Source organism: Hemiscyllium ocellatum, chromosome 42 (assembly GCF_020745735.1).
Source record: "Hemiscyllium ocellatum isolate sHemOce1 chromosome 42, sHemOce1.pat.X.cur, whole genome shotgun sequence".
NCBI classification, from domain to species: domain Eukaryota; kingdom Metazoa; phylum Chordata; class Chondrichthyes; order Orectolobiformes; family Hemiscylliidae; genus Hemiscyllium; species Hemiscyllium ocellatum.
In genome coordinates this window covers 15,382,033-15,401,597 of record NC_083442.1, presented here as the reverse complement: position 1 = coordinate 15,401,597, position 19,565 = coordinate 15,382,033, and the positions used below count along the sequence as shown (strand labels likewise).

General features: G+C 40.4%; 1 protein-coding gene across 4 annotated transcripts in view; it reads left to right on the top strand.

The window, feature by feature from the left end:
* The window catches only part of znf592 (zinc finger protein 592), a 195,420-nt gene that overhangs the window by 164,781 nt on the left and 11,074 nt on the right, over positions 1 to 19,565 (top strand). For all 4 annotated transcript variants that reach the window (XM_060853610.1, XM_060853611.1, XM_060853612.1 and 1 more), the window contains exons 7-8: positions 4,983 to 5,258; positions 19,400 to 19,512. In XM_060853610.1, coding sequence (XP_060709593.1) covers positions 4,983 to 5,258; positions 19,400 to 19,512 — 389 coding nt within the window. The remainder of the gene's footprint in view (positions 1 to 4,982; positions 5,259 to 19,399; positions 19,513 to 19,565) is intronic.

The following is a 19,565-nucleotide window of genomic DNA, read 5'->3' as shown; positions in this document are numbered from 1 at the left end:
GGTTTTTCTCATTTGGAGTGACTTGATAGAGGTGTACAAGATGATGAGAGGCAGAGATAGAGTGGATAAACAGAGACTTTTTCCCAGTGTAGAAATGTATACTCCGAGAGGGCATAATTTTAAGCTGATTTGAAGGTTTAGGGGAGATGTCAGAGGTCGGTTCTTTACATAGTGTATTTAAGGCACCCACCACTGTCAGCAGGGGTAGTAGAATCAGATACATTACTGATATTTAAGCAATTCTTGAATAGGCACATGGATGATAGTAAAATGAAGGTAATGTAGGTTAGTTTGATCTTAGAGTAGTGCCGAAGGGCTTGTACTGTGCTGTACTGTTCTGTGTTCTAATTTTCACTTGTCAGGACTGCACTATTTGGTTGTATTTTGGTTGAGGTCAATAATCAGGCTCAGTATTGGTAACCCTTGTTAAATAACCTGACAAAAGTCGCCATCAAAGCTGAATGGATTATTAGAAAGGAACAGCAATGGAAATGTTTCCAAGAAGATATTTTCGCTGGAGCCTCAGAGGCTGAGGGGTGACCTTATAGAGGTTTACAAAATTATGAAGGGCATGGATAGGGTAAATAGACAAAGTTTTTTCCCTGGGGTGGGGGAATCCAGAAGTAGAGGGCATAGGTTTAGGGTGAGAGGGGAAAGATATAAAAGAGACCTCAGGGGCAACTTTTTCACACAGAGGGTGGTGCATGTATGGAATGAGCTGCCAGAGGAAGTGGTGGAGGCTGGTACAATTGCAACATTTAAGAGGCATTTGGATGGATATATGAATGGGAAGGGTTTGGAGGGACATGGGCCAGGTGCTGACAGGTGGGACTAGATTGGGTTGGGATATCTGGTCTATATGGATGGGTTGAACCAAAGGGTCTGTTTCCATGATGTACATCTCTATGACTCTATAACTTTATAAGCTGGGTAACAGCAAGACTCAGTTGCTGCAGTGAGTAACCAGAATATTAATCTATCTTTGGTCTGTTCTAATGTGTTGCAAAAGTTATCCCAACCATTGTTGTAACCTCTTATTCCTCTCACACCACAGTCACTATTTTCAAGAAAAATATCATGTAGACATTGGAATCCATTTTCAGATTTATTGGGAAAAGCTGTTTTCCTTATGTTAAATCAGTATGAGAGTTTGCAAGTGGAATTGACATTTTACAGACCATCTCACTTGTTAAAAAAAACACTACGCTTTTACTTTTTCTTTGATGTGATTTGCATTTTGCTGGAAAGGCCAGCATCTGTTGCCCATTTCTAATGACCTTTGAACTGAGTTGCCTGCTAGGCCTTTGCTGTGGGCAACTGTCAACCACATTGCTGTGGGTCTGACTCACATGTAGGCCAACAAGGTAAAAATGACAGATTTCCTTTCCTAAAGAGTATGAGTGAATAACTTAAGCTTTTACCACATTCATTGGTAGTTCATGGTCACCTTCACAAGACTAACTTTAAATTTCAGATTTATTAACTGAATTTAAATTCCACCACCTGCTGTGGTGAGATTTGAATCTATATCCCCAAAAGCTTAATCTGCATCTCTTATCCACTGGCACTGCCACCTTCCCCCCAGACATAATTCCAAATAATTCCCAGTATGATACGGCCTGAATGTGTTTAATATGGAGCAGTCTCCCAAAATGGTAGCAGTACTAATCGAAATAATTGTGTGCAATGTGTTTCTTCAGGCGGTAGTAATTGAGTTTGTTTTCAAATGATTTTCAAACAAGTTAAGGCTTGAACTCTTAATTTTTTTTTTGACGCCCGTTTTTAAGAGCCTGTTTTCTCTCTCAATAGTTAGAGATACTGCCGAAAGCAAGGAAGAGAGAGTCTGCTGGCGAGAAAGAAAAACAAGTTGGATAGATAGACAGACAGTGTATGTGCGTGGGTGGAATAGGGCAAAGCAGAGAAAGGGGGATACGTATTTGGGAATCTTACATTTGGAGGAGTTTGGGCCAACTGCCCAACACCACACGCCCCTGATATCTATTTTCCCGCTTCTTGACTCAGTTCACATTCAGACCAGGATCTCCATGACTAAGAGGAAGTCTCCAAGTGAAAAAGTTTTTTAAAAAGTCTGAGGTGGGTGCAGCACATAAAATTCAGGCATGTATTTGCTGCCAACAAGGAATCAAATCCTTGGGTCAACATTTTTTTTCTCAAGAATGTTATCTTGATTTAGCAGTAATTATTTCTCCATGGTCCATACTTGCACAGAATTAACTCTAAATAAAGAGGCAAGATGAGCACAAAGAGAAAGTCAGTATCCTATTACTAGATGACCTTTCAATTATGTCCTGAATATGACTGCTGCTGCTGTAACACAACATAGAGTCATCTCTTTCCTAGTGAATTCCTGCTGCCAGAGATCAGACAGGTTCCCAGGTTTGGTCTCATAGCATCATTTTGATGCAGCTAGCCAGTCTGTTTTTCTACCTTATGAGAAGGAAGTTTAAAATGATGTTCATACTGGTGATGCACAGGGGGTATTCACACATGCTGGTGTGTACGTGCACAATTTATATATTGTATTCTAAACAGCTATAGTGCTTCCCTACTTTGTTTGTACAAAGAATTCAAAAAGACAATTGTCTCATAGTTATTTTATGCAGCTGTAGCCTGTAACTTATGTGCATTTGTTTGTTTACTTATTCACAAAACAATTACTCAACTGCCTTTTGAGATTTGATACAAAGCTCTTTCCAAGTTCTTTATAGGAAATGTGAATTTCTTTACTTCATAGAGTCATAGTGATGTACAACACGGAAACAGTCCCTTCAGTCCAACCCATCCATGCCGACCAGATATCCCAACCCAATTCAGTCCCACCTGCCAGCACCTGGCCCATATCTCTCCAAACCCTTCCTATTCATATACCCATCCAAATGCCTTTTAAATGTTGCAATTGTACCAGCCTCCATCACTTCCTCTGGCAGCTCATTCCATACATGTACCACCCTCTACATGAAAAAGGTTGCCCCTTAGGTCGCTTTTATATCTTTCCCCCCCTCACTCTCATTCACTCAATTATCCATTGTTCTATCCCTAGTTGACCACTGATTAACAAATGTTTACTTGTCAAAGATGGTATCAGAGTATACTCTTTGTTTTCAATACAAACATGGGTGCTTCTTAGCTTTGAACAGACAAAGACATGGCGATATGCAGAGTTCCCTCTGAACATTAATTAAACTCTGACGTCTGTTTGTGTTTACTTGCAACGTTTAGGTTTTGTAGCTTTAAAGGGAAATGTGCCTGTACTTGAAGTCCGGAAAAATGCGTTTTGTCATGCAGTCCATATCCAACAATGTATTGAGCAACAGTCCTACTGAAATATTGTTGTAGTGCCTGATTTTTTAAAAAGCTAGTCACTGATAGTGTACAGGAAAGCGTACAGCAAACAGCAAAAGAATACTGGAGTCAAGAATGTGTGGAGCTTCCAAGCAAGAATGAAGAAAAACGAAAAATTTAAGTATCACCTGAGAGTCCCCAGCAATGTAAAATATTAGTTGCAGAACTCTGAAAAAGGTATTTACTTTCCAGAAGAAAGCAGAATTATTTGTATTCCCTTCGAGCTCTATGGTAAACATCAGTGGAAATCTATAGCTCCCCATATGCCCTCACCTTATAACAGCACAGTCTTTGACACAGTGCCAACAGTGAAATACTGGTAGAGTCACAGAGATGTACAGCACGGAAACAGACCCTTCGGTCCAACCCATTCATGCCAACCAAATATCCCAACCCAATCTATCCCACCTGCCAATTCGTGGATTGTAGCAAAGCGAACAATGCGCTGAGAATTGGAAATAATTTACCAATTTAACAAAATCTTACAAATTTGCTTAGTGTTTAGAGGTTATTAAATTAGAATGTGAGAACACAGAGCATGAGTAGACTCAAGCCTGATGCACCATTTAATATGATCTTATTTCAGCCTCACTCCACTTTCCTGCCAGCTATCCATAATCCTTCAAATTGCTGTGGTAGTTCAGGATACACGTAGTTTCTCCTATAAAACTGTATTTGCATTCCATTTAATAGCAAATCGCTTCATAGAAATAATGGGGCCTAAGAGAAAAGTGGAATTAGCAATAGACCAGCAAAAAAATCACTCACAATCACTCAAAGATCACCCAAAAACTTAACACTGAGTATAGCACAGCCTGAACGAAAGTTGAAATCGTATTTATTAACGAAGCAAAAGTAATTGTAACAGTACATTTAAAAAATGTAAGAAAGCTGCTGTCTGTACAGTACCTCTGATAGGAAGCTGCTCTATCGGCAGCTGACATTGGCACATGCGCAAAGTCTTCAGCATAGACACCAGCGCATGCGCTGAATGAAGGGCTGATCCCTGCTAGAATCGTGCTATTGCCAACTGATGTACACGTTCTCATAAATACTATTCCCTAATTCTTCAGTGACATTATAGCCAAATCATGCTGCTGAAATGTGCATTATCTCAGAACTACCTGTACTTCCTGAACTTTGCTAGCATTTTGTTTTCCTGTCTCATAATGAGAAAAGTCAGTGATCACTAACCAATGACAGTGCAGAATATTTAGAAGTTATTGAGACAGAAGTCTTTCTTACAAGGTAAATTATTCATTATCATTTTTCTAAAGTTTTATACCTGGTGCCACTTTTTTTTTATCCGCCCCATATTGTTCCAGTTTATTTCTTTGCTTTATATCTGCTGACTAAAGTCATTAATTATGAATCAGCAATCAAACCATTTTCTGCAGTTTGTGTGTTAAATGGTTTAGAGAGTAGTGAATGAACAATGGTTTCATGAAAACTAAATTATGATTTTTCAAAGTTTGAGTTGAGTAACTTGTGTGGAACTAGGTTCTGCTGTGTCAGTTTGTGTGAGGAAAGATAGAAACTTATATGGTGCCAGGCATTACCTGCTTGCCATATGTGTGCAAGTTCTAGTATGTTAATGATCAATTTTCTTTTTAAATTAGGATGTTCACAACAATGCACAAACCACAGACAAGCCTCCAAGCCCCCTGTCTCCCTCCAAGGACACATCCAGTGACCAAAAAGCATCTACAGTGCAAGCAGCTGCTAATGGTGTCATCTCCAACAGTTTGAACAACGACAAAAAAGACGAAGCTACTGTGGAGAAGTCTGAAACGCGACCAAAAGTTAGGAGGCCTGGTTGGACGTGTGCCGAATGTCTACAGTGGTTTCCAGAGAGAGAGCTCTATGTATCCCATATGAAGAGAAGTCACGGAAAGGTAAATAGTTTATCTTTATAATTTAGTATTATTGGGATTAATAAATGTGAATACTTTATTCCTTCTATTTTTATGGAATTATTTGGATCTTGCTGATAAATATATAGACTCCTAAGTGTCTTGTATTAGAAACAAGCCAACAGGTCAGTGGTGTTTATGTTCTAAGCACATGTCTCACTCTGTTTCATCAAACTTTAACAGCTTAACTTACTATTCCTTTCTCCTTCATGTCTGCTTCTAGCTTTCTCTTAAAACATCTGTACTACTTGCCTCAACCCTTTAGTTTATCCTTTCATAGGATTTGGGCATTGTTAACAAGGTCAGCATTTGTGTGTACATCCCTAATTGTCCTTGAGGTAGGAGTGAGACTACTTCTTGAACAACTGCAGTCTACCTGTTGTAGATACAGCCACCTGTTGTAGATACATCTACCTGGTGTAGATAGATCTACCTGTTATAGTTAGATCCACAGGTGGGCCGGGGGTGAAGAGGAGAAGCCTTGAAGAAATGGTGTTTTAGTTGCAAATAGGGATGGTGTGTAGTGGCAAATGGCACATTCTAACCACTCTGAAGCTTAAAAATGTTCTTCTGAAATAACTGTATGGTTTATTAGGGACTGATACTTCGCATGTAGACCCATCCAAAGTGCTTCATAGGCAAAAATTTCTTTTGAAACATATTCACTTTCTGTTAGAGTAATGAGAAACTTAATTTATCCAAAGAAAGATATCACTAATGTCAGTGAGATCCTTCCACATCCAACAGAAATTCGCCTGTACCTCTCCCAATGTCATCTACTGCATCCATTGCACCCAGTGTGGTCTCCTGTACATCAGCGATACAAGATGCCTTCTAGCAGATCGTTTCAGAGAACATCTCTGGGACAACCGCACCCACCAACCCCACTGCCCTGTGACTGAACACTTCAACTTCCCTCCCACTCAAGGACATGCAGGTCCTGGGCCGCCTCCATTGCGAAACTATTACCACCTGATGCCTAGAGGAGGAACGCCTCTTATTCTGCCTTGGGACCCTGCAACCACACAGGAAAAATATGGATTTCAAGACCTTCCTCATTTCCTCTCCTCCCACATTATCCCAGTCCCAAGCCTCCAACTCGGCACCGCCCTAAGACCTGTCCATCACTGCCCCCTCTGACCTCTAACCTTCTCCGTCACCTTCTCCACTTATTGTTTTCCCAGCAACCTTCCCCCAACTCCACCCCCTCTCCCATTTATCTCTCAGCCCTGACCCACAAGACTCATTCCTGATGAAGGGTTTATGCCCAAAATGTCAACTCTCCTGCTCCTCAGATGCTGCCTGACCAGCTGTGCTTTCCTAGCGCCACAGTCTCGACTCTGTTCTCCAGTATCTGCAGTCCTCACTTTCTTCTCAGTGAGATGAGTAGCTTTGCTTAAAGGAATATATTTTGTTCAAGCCAATAAATAAATTACTCTTCAAAATGTGTCATGAGATATTTTTGTGTCTTCCAGAAGGTACAGGCAGGTCCTCAATTTAAAATATAATTCAAAAGATGGCACTTCCAACATTTCTGCAGTCTCTCACAGCAGAGTAAACTCTGTGCTGAAGTTCCTGAAGCACAATAAATGTGCAACAAGGGCTTGCATGAGATTTCACAGATTCAGTAACAATGCCAAAATCCATACAATTTTACATTTTAGTTTGAGGATCTCTAGTTTTTAATCACTGTTTTAAAATCAATTTATTAAAAATTAATTTGAAACTTTCCTAGATAGCCTCAATTGAGCTGAATGTTTATTTGAGAAATGCTTCCAACTGTAATTGAAGAAAACTAATTAGCAAACTAAAATTAACTAGTAAAGTAGATTTGGCTAAAATCTAGGAGTGGTGATGTCAAAGTGCCCCTGGATAATATTGTAGAGGGAAAGAAGATCAATTGGACACTTATACGTATTGAAAACCTTTTTAAAATATCTACTATAATTACGTGATCAGTAAAATGATCCCACATTCCAACGTTGTCAACACAAAAATCATGTATTATCATGTTGTGCAAAAGCCTTCACATGTACCTAGTTTTATCACTCCATCTTTGCTTGCTGTGCTGACAGCTGTCTGGATCTAACCTCTAGAATTTTCTGCCTAAACCTCTCCAACTAGCTTAGTTTTTTAAGATGATTCTTAAATCTCTATGACCTGGCTTTAGATTATCTGCCATAGTATCTTCTCATGCATCATCAAATGGTAACCTCAACTGCTTCAGGCTCTGGCCTGGATGCTAACACCGAGGACTCCTTCAAAGATATCTGTGTGTGTTCTCCAGTCACTGTTGGAAATACAGTTTTCGACCCTGATTAGAAGATCTTGGCCATTATCCAACAGTGAAAGTGAGTGTGGCGATAAAGCGCTGTCAATACTAAGTCCTTTTAATGATTACCTGAACTCCCACATCTTATGGTTGGTTCTCTGGCTCGGAACTGTTAATCTGATATCTGAGCCAGGAATATCCTCGGGTTCCTGAGGACATTTTTAATGAATGATACACCACTCTGAATCATTGGCTTGCCCTGGGCAGTGGTAGAGAGAAGCATTGTACTAAGAGTCTTAGAGATGTACAGCGTAGAAGTAGATCTTTCAGTCCAACTCTTCCATGCCAACCAGATATCCAAAATTAATCTAGTCCCATTTTCAAGCATTTAGCCCATATCCCTCTAACCTTTTCCTTTCCATATATCTATCCAAATGCCTCCACCACTTGGAATTGTCCCAGCCTCCACCACTTCCTCTGGCTGTTTATTCCATAAACATACCACTCTCTGCGTGAAAAAGTTGCCCCTTAGGTCCCTTTTAAATCTTTGCCTTATCACCTTAAATCTATGCCCTCTAGTTTTGGATTCTCTAACCCTGGGGAAAGATCTTGTCTATTCACCCTATCTGTGCCCCTCATTTTATAAATCTCTACAAGGTCACTCCTCAGCCTCTGACGCTCCAGAGAAAATTGCCCCAGCCTTTTCAGCCTCTCCCTATAGCTCAACCCTTCAAGCATGGCAACATCTTTTCTGATCCCATTTTTACTGATATCTAGCTTGGTTCTCTTTGTTGAATCATTGATGGAACTGGTTGACCTGCAAATGGGACTGCAGTTCTTCCCATTTAGTTGTAGATAATGTCAAAGCTGAAATAAGGAACCTGGTCACAAGTAACAGGATTCTTTCCCTCCTTGCTTCACACATTTTCTGACTACCAGCAAGCTTTCTGATACTAGCAATGAAATTCCACTATTTGAGGTTTCCTAAACCAAGGCATTTATCAGTCTGATGGAAATTAGGTAGACAAAATGTGTTTCTACATGAGGGCTTTGTATGCAGGCACAGAGTCCATTGTGTGAATTTCTCTGTTGTTTGGCTTTATGAATCTAATATGGCAATAGATTAATGATGTGTCTACGTAACTGACCAAAACACCGTCATTTCCTAAAAATGGGGCAGTATTAAATTATGGTAACATTGCTACTGGCTGTGCCACAGGCTACTTTCACTATTCTAGATCATGAAATATGATCTATATCTAAACTGAGATTTTTAACCTCATGTGAAAAGATACATTTAGTGATGTAAAATGTGGCCTTTTTGCAAAAGGGATTGTTCAGTCAGGTTGTTAGCAAATAATACTTGACACTAATCTAAATGCTTTAGACAAGGTTGCAATGGACAGGCTGAAGCTCCTCCTATTCTTGTACTGCACATCCTCTACCTTGGAGCTAATTTTCACAAGATTAAACACTGGCAATGGCTTTCAAAAGATTTTCAGTCAGACCCTAAGCAATAATTTCTAGTCCTTAAACTACCAAAGTAAGTGCTTTTTTTGAAACCGGATGAAACGTACAGCTTTGATTCTTGCCAGGAAATATTGCAACTCCTTCCCCAATCAATACAAAGTAGATTGTGCCACTAAGGTTAGTCTTCCAAATCGTCAAAATTAGAGACATCGGTAGTTAAATGCCTCACTGTTAACACCAGTGATGATCTCCTAATAGCTACTACTCTTGCTTTATAAATAAAAAGGTTCTCTTGAATTGTACGGCAGTGAGCAGTTCAAAAACTTTAGATAATCGTGTGTTTTAAACTATCTGGCTGGATGGTTGAGGAGCCATTTAACTTTCCAATTCCTCTCGCCCTGGCAGGACCAAGAGAGAAGGTGCACTGCTTGTCTCTCTAATGTTACTTGCAATTTATCTAGAAAAGATCAATCTTCCTTAAACTACATTTTCAAATTGTTGGATTGACACAGAGACAGGCCGATTACTATTTCATGTTTGCAGCTAGAAAAAAATTAGCATAAAATGTAATATTCCCTTAGCACTTGCGTTCAGATTTTCCTGTTTTCTTTATAAGTGTCAGAACATCAGCCCAGTAGATGATTACAGAGATTAGTTCCTCTGGATATAGGCTGCTTGGTTTTAGATTCATGTCTGTTTGCTCTGCCAAAACAAGTTCAACACATTCAGTACAGGTACTTTTGAGTCCACAATTATTAGTTTCACAAGTGACTCTGTGATTACAAGAGTGCATGAAAGTGCAGACTGACAGTCATTGAATGAAAAATGCAGCACTCAATCTTTCATCACATATTATTATCTTCATTTTTAGGTCACAAAACTTTGTGACATTAAACTAAAAGCACAATTTTTTTAAATAAGTTTTACAAATTAAAATTACAAGATCTACATACTAACAAAGGTCAACCACCCAGCTCTGCTCCATCATTCATGGCTGATCTGATTCAACTTGATATTCCTGCACATCGCACCAATAATCTTCAACCCTCTTTGATAATCAACTGTCTGTCTCGCGCTGCATTAAAATATTTAAAAGTTCTGAATCCACTACCTTTCAAAGAAGGAATTTCCAAAGACACTGGAACCTCCTTTTCTGAATGGGCAACCCCCTTATTTTTAAACTTTGACACTTAGTTTTAGATTCTGCCAAAAAAGGAAGCAGGAGGCTTTCAATATCTACCCTGTTAAGTCTCCTCTGGATCTTACATGTTTCAATTATGGTGTGGAGGTGGCAGTGTTGGACTGGGTGGACAAAGTCATAGGTCACATGACACCACCTTTATTTGAAATCACAAGCTTTCAGAGCGTAGCTCCTTTACCTGATGAAGGGGATATGCTCCGAAAGCTTGTGATTTCAAATAAACCTGTTGGACTGTAAGCTGGTGATGTTTCAATTAAGTCACTTCTGACTCTTCTAAATTCTAGAGGATACAGGCCAAGCCTGTGTAGCCTTGCCTCATAAGGCAATGTACTCCTTCTCTGAACTACTTCCAATGCATTAATCCTTCCATAAGTGGTAACTAGGACTATATACAATATTCTTGAGCCAGTCTCACCAATGCCCTGTATAACTGTATAATGCCCTGTATAACTTCCCTATTCTTGTATCCAATTCTCTTCACATTAAAACATAGCATTCTATTAACTTTCCTGTTTACTTGCTGCATTTACATAATAACCTCCAGTGATTCATGCATTAGAATTTAAATTGAGAAGTTTGAAAAGAAGGAACTGGAAGCTCCATGAGAGCCTATCTAGGTTGTGTGTGGTTCATCCAGCGGGAAGAAACCTTGGAGTACACTTTCCTCCTTTTGGTTGTGAAAGAAAAGACCTGAATCAAATAAATGTTGAAAATAGAAATAAGAATGCATTTTGAACTAATGTTGAAGCTTGTTTACTTTGATGTATTTGAGCATCTGTGACCATAAATCCCTGGACCATTAGTTTATGCAAGTGCCTAGTATTCAAGATGCTATCTGGACTCATTAGGGCATACGAAAAAGGAGGCCAGGTCTGTTTCCATGGAGCCAAGCATCCTGCCTCATTCCTTCTCCCATTCCAGTCTTCAACTCCTGTACAATTTCTAAATACAGGTTCTAGAGCACTACCTTAAAAAGGCTGAGAGCAGATCACCTGCGCATCATTGTGGCCAGAGCATCATGCAAGGGAAAACAGAACAGAAAGACCTTGTGGGGTGAGATGACAGTAAGAGGAATAGAGAGAATACAGCTATAAAATGTTCAGTGTTTTAACATAATGCACTAGTTTTTCCATGAGTAATTATTAAGCTTTGCTATAGTTCGACAATCTGTCACCCTTTATGTGTTGGCATAATTTCCTCTGCGGCATTTGCAGAATACAAACTTTTGCAGACCGCAGATTGTTTTCTGAATATTGGCTGTATTGATTTGGTGAGCTCAAGTTCATTATGGCAAATGGCAAAATACAGAACAATAATAGATTATTAAAATGATTTTTGCATAACACTTTTGTATATGTTTATGACTTGTTCCGAACACTGAAACCACATTAAACATCTGAACAGTAACACGTCCCTGACATTAAGACACTCATACCGCAATTTTTGATATAACTCACATTGGGCTACATCTCCTTCACTCGTGGAAAATCATCTAAAATAACTTGTTTATAAAACACCCACTCTCTTGTTACTTAACCCAACCTTTGATAGAAGTTGATCGCTTGCTAACGAAGAAACAGAAGCCCTGGCAGCACACCAGTTTCAATTTGGAACTAGTCTGGTGTCATTCTAACATTGCCATAACATCACCAGCCATGATAATTTAGATAGGGGGTTAGGAAACTGCGAATCCTTCCCTTCTGCTGGATTCAACTGTACTGTTCCCCTCTGTTTTCCCACTTGCTTTGTTCAGGCATTTGCAAATTTCACTGAACCCCAATTTAGTTACGAGACCAGCAAAATCTGTTTCGTCATCGAGTCCTAGGGATATACAGCATGGAAACAGACCCTTCGGTCCAACCTGTCCACGCTGACCAGATATCCCAACCCAATCTAGTCCCACCTGCCAGTACCCGGCCCATATCCCTCCAAACTCTTCCTATTCATACACCCATCCAAATGCCTCTTAAATGTTGCAATTGTACCAGCCTCCATCACTTCCTCTGGCAGCTCATTCCATACACGTACCACCCTCTGCTTGAAAAAGTTGCCCCTTAGGTCTCTTTTTTTCTTTCACCTCTTACCCTAAACCTATGCCCTCTCGTTCTGGACTCCCCGATCCCAGGGAAAAGACTTTGTCTATTTACCCTGTCTATGCCCCTCATAATTTTGTAAACCTCTATAAGGTCACCCCTCAGCCTCCGATGCTCCAGAGAAAACAGCCGCAGCCTGTTCAACCTCTCCCTGTAGCTCAAATCCTCCAACCCTGGCAACATCATTGTAAATCTTTTCTGAACCCTTTCAAGTTTCACAACATCCTTCCGATAGGAAAGACACCAGAATTGTGCTCAATATTCTAACAGTGGGCTAACCAATGTCCTGTATAGCCGCAACATGACCTCCCAACTCCTGTACTCAATACTCTGACCAATAAAGGAAAGCATACCAAACGCCTTTCTCACTATCCTATCTACCTGCGACTCCACTTTCAAGGAGCTATGAACCTGCACTCCAAGGTCTCTTTGTTCAGCAACACTCCTTAGGACCTTACCATTAAGTGTATAAGTCCTGCTAAGATTTGCTTTCCCAAAATGCAGCACCTTGCATTTATCTGAATTAAACTCCATCTGCCACTTCTCAGCCCATTGGCCCATCTGGTGCAGATCCTGTTGTAATCTGAGGTAACCCTCTTCGCTGTCCACTACACCTCCAATTTTGGTGTCATCTGCAAACTTACTTACTGTACCTCTTAAGCTCGCATCCAAATCATTTATGTATGCAACAAAAAGTAGAGGACCCAGCACTGATCCTTGTGGCACTCCACTGGTCACAGGCCTCCAGTCTGAAAAACAACCCTCCACCACCACCCTCTGTCTTCTACCTTTGAGCCAGTTCTGTATCCAAATGGCTAGTTCTCCCTTTATTCCGTGAGATCTAACCTTGCTAACCATTCTCCCATGGGGAACCTTGTCGAACGCCTTACGAAAGTCCATATAGATCACATCTACTGCTCTGCCCTCATCAATCTTCTTTGTTACTTCAAAAAACTCAATCAAGTTTGTGAGACATGATTTCCCATGCACAAAGCCATGTTAACTATTCCTAATCAGTCCTTGCCTTTCCAAATACATGTACGTCCTGTCCCTCAGGATTCCCTCCAACAACCTGCCCACCACCGAGGTCAGGCTCACCGGTCTATAGTTCCCTGGCTTGTCTTTACCGCCCTTCTTAAACAGTGGCACCACGTTCGCCAACCTCCAGTCTTCCAGCACCTCACCTGTGACTATCAATGATATAAATATCTCAGCAAGAGGCCCAGCAATCACTTCTCTAGCATCCCACAGAGTTCTCGTGTGCACCTGATCAGATCCTGAGGATTTATCCACCTTTAACCGTTTCAAGACATCCAGCACTTCCTCCTCCGTAATCTGGACATTTTGTAAGATGTCACCATCCATTTCCCTACAGTTCATATCTTCCATATCCTTTTTTCCACAGTAAATATTGATACAAAATATTCATTTAATATCTCCCCATTTTCTGTGGCTCCACATAAAGGCCACCTTGCTGATCTTTGAGGGGCCCTATTCTCTCCACAGTTACCCTTTTGTCCTTAATATATTTGTAAAAACCCTTTGGATTCTCCTCAATTCTATTTGCCAAAGCTATCTCGTGTCCCCTTTTTGCCCTTCTGAATTCCCTCTTAAGTATACTCCTACTTCCTTTATACTCTTCTAAGGATTCACTCGATCTGTCCTGTCTATACCTGACATATGCTTCCTTTTTTTTCTTAACCAAACCCTCAATTTGTTTAGTCATCCAACATTCCCTATACCTACCAGCCTTCCCTTTCACCCTGACAGGAATATACTTTCTCTGGATTCTTGTTATCTCATTTGTGAAGGTTTCCCATTTTCCAACCATCCCTTTACCTGTGAACATCAGCCTCCAATCAGCTTTCAAAAAGCTGCCTGTCTCAATACCCAAAACTTGGCTATTCGTGCTACATACCCCTGAGAATCCATCACCCTCTACATTTTCCAAAACAACAGACCTGTTTGAAATGGGTATATCCACAAAAGACTCCTGCCCTAGGTGCCAACCTCTCTTATCCTTTCTGGACATATCACTGCAAAGGCCATTTTTGCTCCTTCACAATCTACAGACTCAGAAAATAACACCATCTTATTCCTCTACAAAACACTGCACCACGTTAAATTAATAGCTATGGCTTATATTCTATGTTTAATCAAGAGACTTATCTCCAAAAACATATAATTAAGAAAGAACCCACTGTACTCACTAATACAGCCTTTCTCTTGGACAGACTTAAAACAACTATTAACCTTTCTGATTCTGTGTTGTGAACTTCACCTAAACCAGTTCCTCGAAGATTAGTTGTGAAATTCACTGTTTGTTAATTTTCCCAGATGCACTCTAATTTCCAGCGACAGATGAATTCTAAAGCAGCAAAGGCAGTAACTGTGCAGGTTCTCTCTCTTCTCTCCCCTCTCTCTCTCCCCTCTCTCTCTCCCCTCTCTCTCTCTCCCTCCTCTCTCCTCCTCTCTCTCCTCCTCTCTCCCTCCCCTCTCCTCCCCTCTCCCTCCCTCTCCCTCCTCTCTCCTCCCTCCTCTCTCCTCCTCTCTCCCTCCTCTCTCTCTCTCCTCCTCTCTCCCTCCTCTCTCCCTCCTCTCTCCCTCCTCTCTCTCTCTCTCACTATCCTCTCTCTCTCTCCCCTCTCTCTCCCCGTGCCGTGCTCTCTCTCTCTCCCCTCTCTCTCTCCCCTCTCTCTCTCCTGCACTGTCCTCACCATGTGCTTCCTTTATTTGCTCTTCTCCCTTTTAAAACTGCTGTCACCTAAAATACCTCAAAAAAAAAAGGAGCAGCTGTTATAGCCAGAATTTTTTCCCGTCCTCCATCTATTGATCTCTTTAAATTTAAATATTTTGAATCTTTTCCATGTTTACTTTTATATTCCTCCACTGTCTGTCTCTAACAAGTCAGATGTTCAACATCAAGTGAACAGTCATTATTGTGGAGTGATAATGACATTTTCAGTGATATTGGATCCAAAAGTGTTAAGTAATAAGAACAATTTACATAAACGAACCTTTGTATTCCCTTTAATATAGTATGTAATGGATAGTTTATTTGATGTGCTTAAAATAATTAAAAGATTTAATAGGTGGGGAGACTGAAATTAGCTCCTTTTTTGCAGGGTAGGTAAGGAGGAAATGGAGCACAGAACAAGGGGTCACAACCTTAAAACAAGACACAGACCTAGTAGGCATGATGTCAGGGATCAATTCCTTACACAAATGAGACTGGAAATCTGTAGCTTTGCCCCACAGAAGATTATTGAGGCTAAATTAATTTACAAGTTCAAAATTGAAATCGATAGATTTACTTCAGCTGGGGTATGAAAAAATGGAAATCAAGTAAAAAGATTGAGATACGCATCAGCGATGTGTAACTGACAGGACCAGCCTGAGGTGCTAAATTGCTTATTAATGTTCCGATGTTCCACGTGCAATCATCTACGTCCAGCACATAACAGTGAAATGTTGCTTGAATTGAATTGTAAAACTGAAGCAGCAGTGTCCCAATTTGCTCCTGCACATTTTTAATTTGTGATGGTTTCAGCCCCAAGTTTGTGTCTGCTAATCTCAGGAACTGTTCTCACCACCATCAACTTTTTATGCTCCGCTCCCAACTTCCCATTGTAACCTTATGAACCTTCTTGAGTTCTTTTATACAAGTGCAATTTTCTTTTTAACATGACCACAATGGAAAAATCACGGTGAGAGTTGGTCACTGTGTTGAAGTGCTTGTTTGGAAGTATATGAACTATAGCCAATTTATGGTGGTCGTCTTACATTCTCCATCTCCTTCAGGTGTTGATTTGAGGAGACTAGATGACATTGTACTGTCCTTTTCCCTCTGAAATCTGTCAGTCTGCATGTTACGTGTCCCATCCGGAATTAAAGTCATTTTTCTGCCCAAGTTTTATGACTGAGAATGAAATAGACCTCTCTACACCCATCCTCTGAAAAACATGCAAGGAATATGACTAACTCAAAGCCCTTGCCCTGGGGAGAATAAATTACCTCTACATTCTTTCAAAATTGGAGGTCATCTCCACCTCAGTAGCACTCCACTTCTAGTTATCAAGAAGCACATCCTACCTCTGCTGTGCTTGCTTGCCTTCTTTGGGTTGGAACGCATCCTCTATTAAGATAAAATGGAGAATTATTGTCTGCAGAAATAGCCCACCACTGGCACAGTGCAGCAGCTCTTTCTGGTTTTGTTCAGAGCTTTTCTGCAATATGCCAGACCAGAATGAGCCTTTCAGTCAATGCAGCACTGTTATGTAACCAGCAATGTCTCTCCAATGCAAGCAAAAAATATTGAACACGTGGTCGCGGGATTAAAAAATGAGTGAAAGAAACTCTCACAATCTGTGTCCCTCTGACAGGAATCAGATTTTGCTAACTTCAGCATTTTAGTCCTCTCTTAATAATGAATTATTTCTTTTTTTTAATTTCCAATGACATTGCCTTCGAGGAGGCTCAGAAGACAGCAGACTGTATTTATGCTCTGACAGATTAACAAAAAGCTGTCACCTTGACTGGGTTCACAGGTAAATTGAAGGGCTTAGTTTGTAGGTCTCTCTTGCTTCCAGAATATGGCACAGTGAATAGATATTTATGAACTCTACAAAACATCATGGATTTACACTTGGGAAGTACCGATTGAGCATAGATTTGTTTTTAAAGAAACCTTAAGTTGTTTCTCTTTAATTGAATATTTAAGTTGTTTTCACATTTTAAGACATGTTGTTGATCTTCCACACCAGTGGCTTAGCTTAAAGGCTATTTCTCAGACTCTTTGGATGAACGCGGAACTTCACCTGGCTGCTCTTCTATTAAATCCCAGTGGTTCCATACATTTGACGCTGCTCTTTCAATTTTGTTCATCAGCAGGCTTTGTAATTGTAGTGGGGTATTTTGTGTCATCAATATTCTCCATCAGAAACTCATCCAGTCTTGTTTAATATGATACTTTCAAGGAGAGGTTTTGCCATAATATTGCTTATTTTTTCAATGTTTTGATCCTGTAAGTCTGTATACATATTTCTGTTGCCTTGAAGGACTCAGTAGATTTGTTGCCCTGCGAAACAGTTAATTTGCAGGATGAGCTTACTTTCACTGATGAAGATAATTAAAATTAGCAGCTTCTGTGCATACTCTCTCAATAGTCCCTCAGTCATTCCCTCAGGAGATAGAAGCTTGGCTTACTCTTGACTTTCACAAGCGCCTTATTGCCATGCAAATCCATCAGCAGGCTGCTTTGCCTTTGCAAAGTGAGAGATACAATATGCAAATTATGAATTATCAATTTGAATGATCACTTGTCTTGCTGTTCAATTTTAATGTGTTTATTCTTGACAGATTAATTGTGAATATTCTTTTGTCATGCATTCAGTTCTATTTAATTGTAGCAATGCAGCTCAAAAGGTACTGTTCCAACAGTATCCCTGGAAATGAATTGCCTTTGTTTCCATCTCCATATTGAAAACCTTCTGTGTCATGCATAATTATTGTTTCATTTGTTTCATAAATAAAGTCTAGAAATTAAATAAGCTAACGTTTACACAATGTTAGTAAGATCGTTTTGTCCTTTGGTATTGATTTCTTACCTTACTGTATTTCTCAATGTTATCTCTTTACATTCAGAAATGGGAATAAAAGTAGTGATTTACACTGGGATAAATTTATGCGATACTGAGGCTCCAAGTAGCCTGTCTAGGAGTTTCTATTGATAATGCCAGCCTGTAGTCATTCCCTATAGCAGTGGGTAGCTCAATGGTAGGATCATTGAATATTTTTAAGGCAGAAGTAGGGTAAATAGCTTTTTGTTTGGCAATTGAATTAAAGGTTATCAGAGTAGAGGGGAATGTGGAATTCAGAATACAACCGATCAGCCATTATATGGCAAGCAGGTTTGAGGGGCCGACTGGTTCATAGGTTTATAACAATGAAGCAAGTTCATTCTCCGATCATGTTTTTGCTATCTATTCATTAAAGCAAGCTCCATAGACAATTCAACTGCCCTGTTTATTTCTCTGTCAGATTTTAATCTCCTTTTTACAAGAAGATGTGAAGATAGTCTTCTCTAACATAGCCAATGTTGTTCCAAATGTCCACTGTGTAACGAATGTTTCTCAATTTCTCAAAGATTCATGGTTTGGCTGGTGATCAGGACAGGAATCCTTGATACTATTGTGGTAAATCTTCTCTCTATCCTTTCCAAACATCGAAAGGAGATTATCACAAGTTTTCAGGCATTGGCTGGCTTTTGTGTTGATGTCCAGAGCTGTCCTTTGGAAAAGGAGATTAGAAACTAGGAGTCATAAGAATGGGGTGACACGGTGGTTTGGTGGTTAGCACTCTGCCTCACAGCGCCAGGAACCCGGGTTTGATTCCAGCTTCGGGCAACTGTCTTTGTGGAGTTTGCACATTCTCCCCGTGTCTGTATGGGTTTCCTCTGGGTGCTCTGATTTCCCCCTACAATCCAAAGATGTGCAGGTTAGGTGAATCGGCAACACTAAATTGTCAGTAGTGTTTGGGATGTGTAGGGTGGGAGCCTTAGTAAGGGGTAAATAGGGTATGGGTCTGGATGAGTTATTCTTCGGAGAGTCGGTGTGGATTTGTTGGGCCGGAGAGAAATGTAGTAATAGGCCCTAACACTAGAGTAAGATGTAGACTGCTGAATGGACACTCATGGAGCTTCACTGCTGGTATTTTCTTGTTAAGTGGCATGTTTCAGGGCTGTAAATTTGATATAATGCTACATAATGAAATAAAGCAAGCTTGGAAGCTGTGCATTCAGTGATATTGGTGTATCAGGGCAACAGCATATCACACCTCAACTGATGTTCTGCAGCACTGCGCCAACAGCTCCTCTTGGAAAAAGTGGTAATCAGCTCTTGTGCTTTCCGCTCTCTGGCTGCTCACAGAGGTCCCCAGAGACAGGAAAATGGAAATGTGGCCCTTTCATACAGCCAGAGTGTTTGACCTGTCCACCAAAATAATGTTTGCATCATCACATCTGCACTCCCATGTGGACAAAATAATTATTCCGCTCTCCTTCTGTTTCTCTATCACTCAATTTTAACAGTCTATGAAGAGGTATCCATGCCGACAGTGCGACCGCTCCTTTAACTCCTCTCTCAGCCTACGGAGACATATCCGAGTTAACCATGATGGTGTCAAGAGAACCTACACTTGTTGGTAAGTAATGCACCAGACCTGACTTGTCAAGTGAATGGATCCAACTTGCCTCC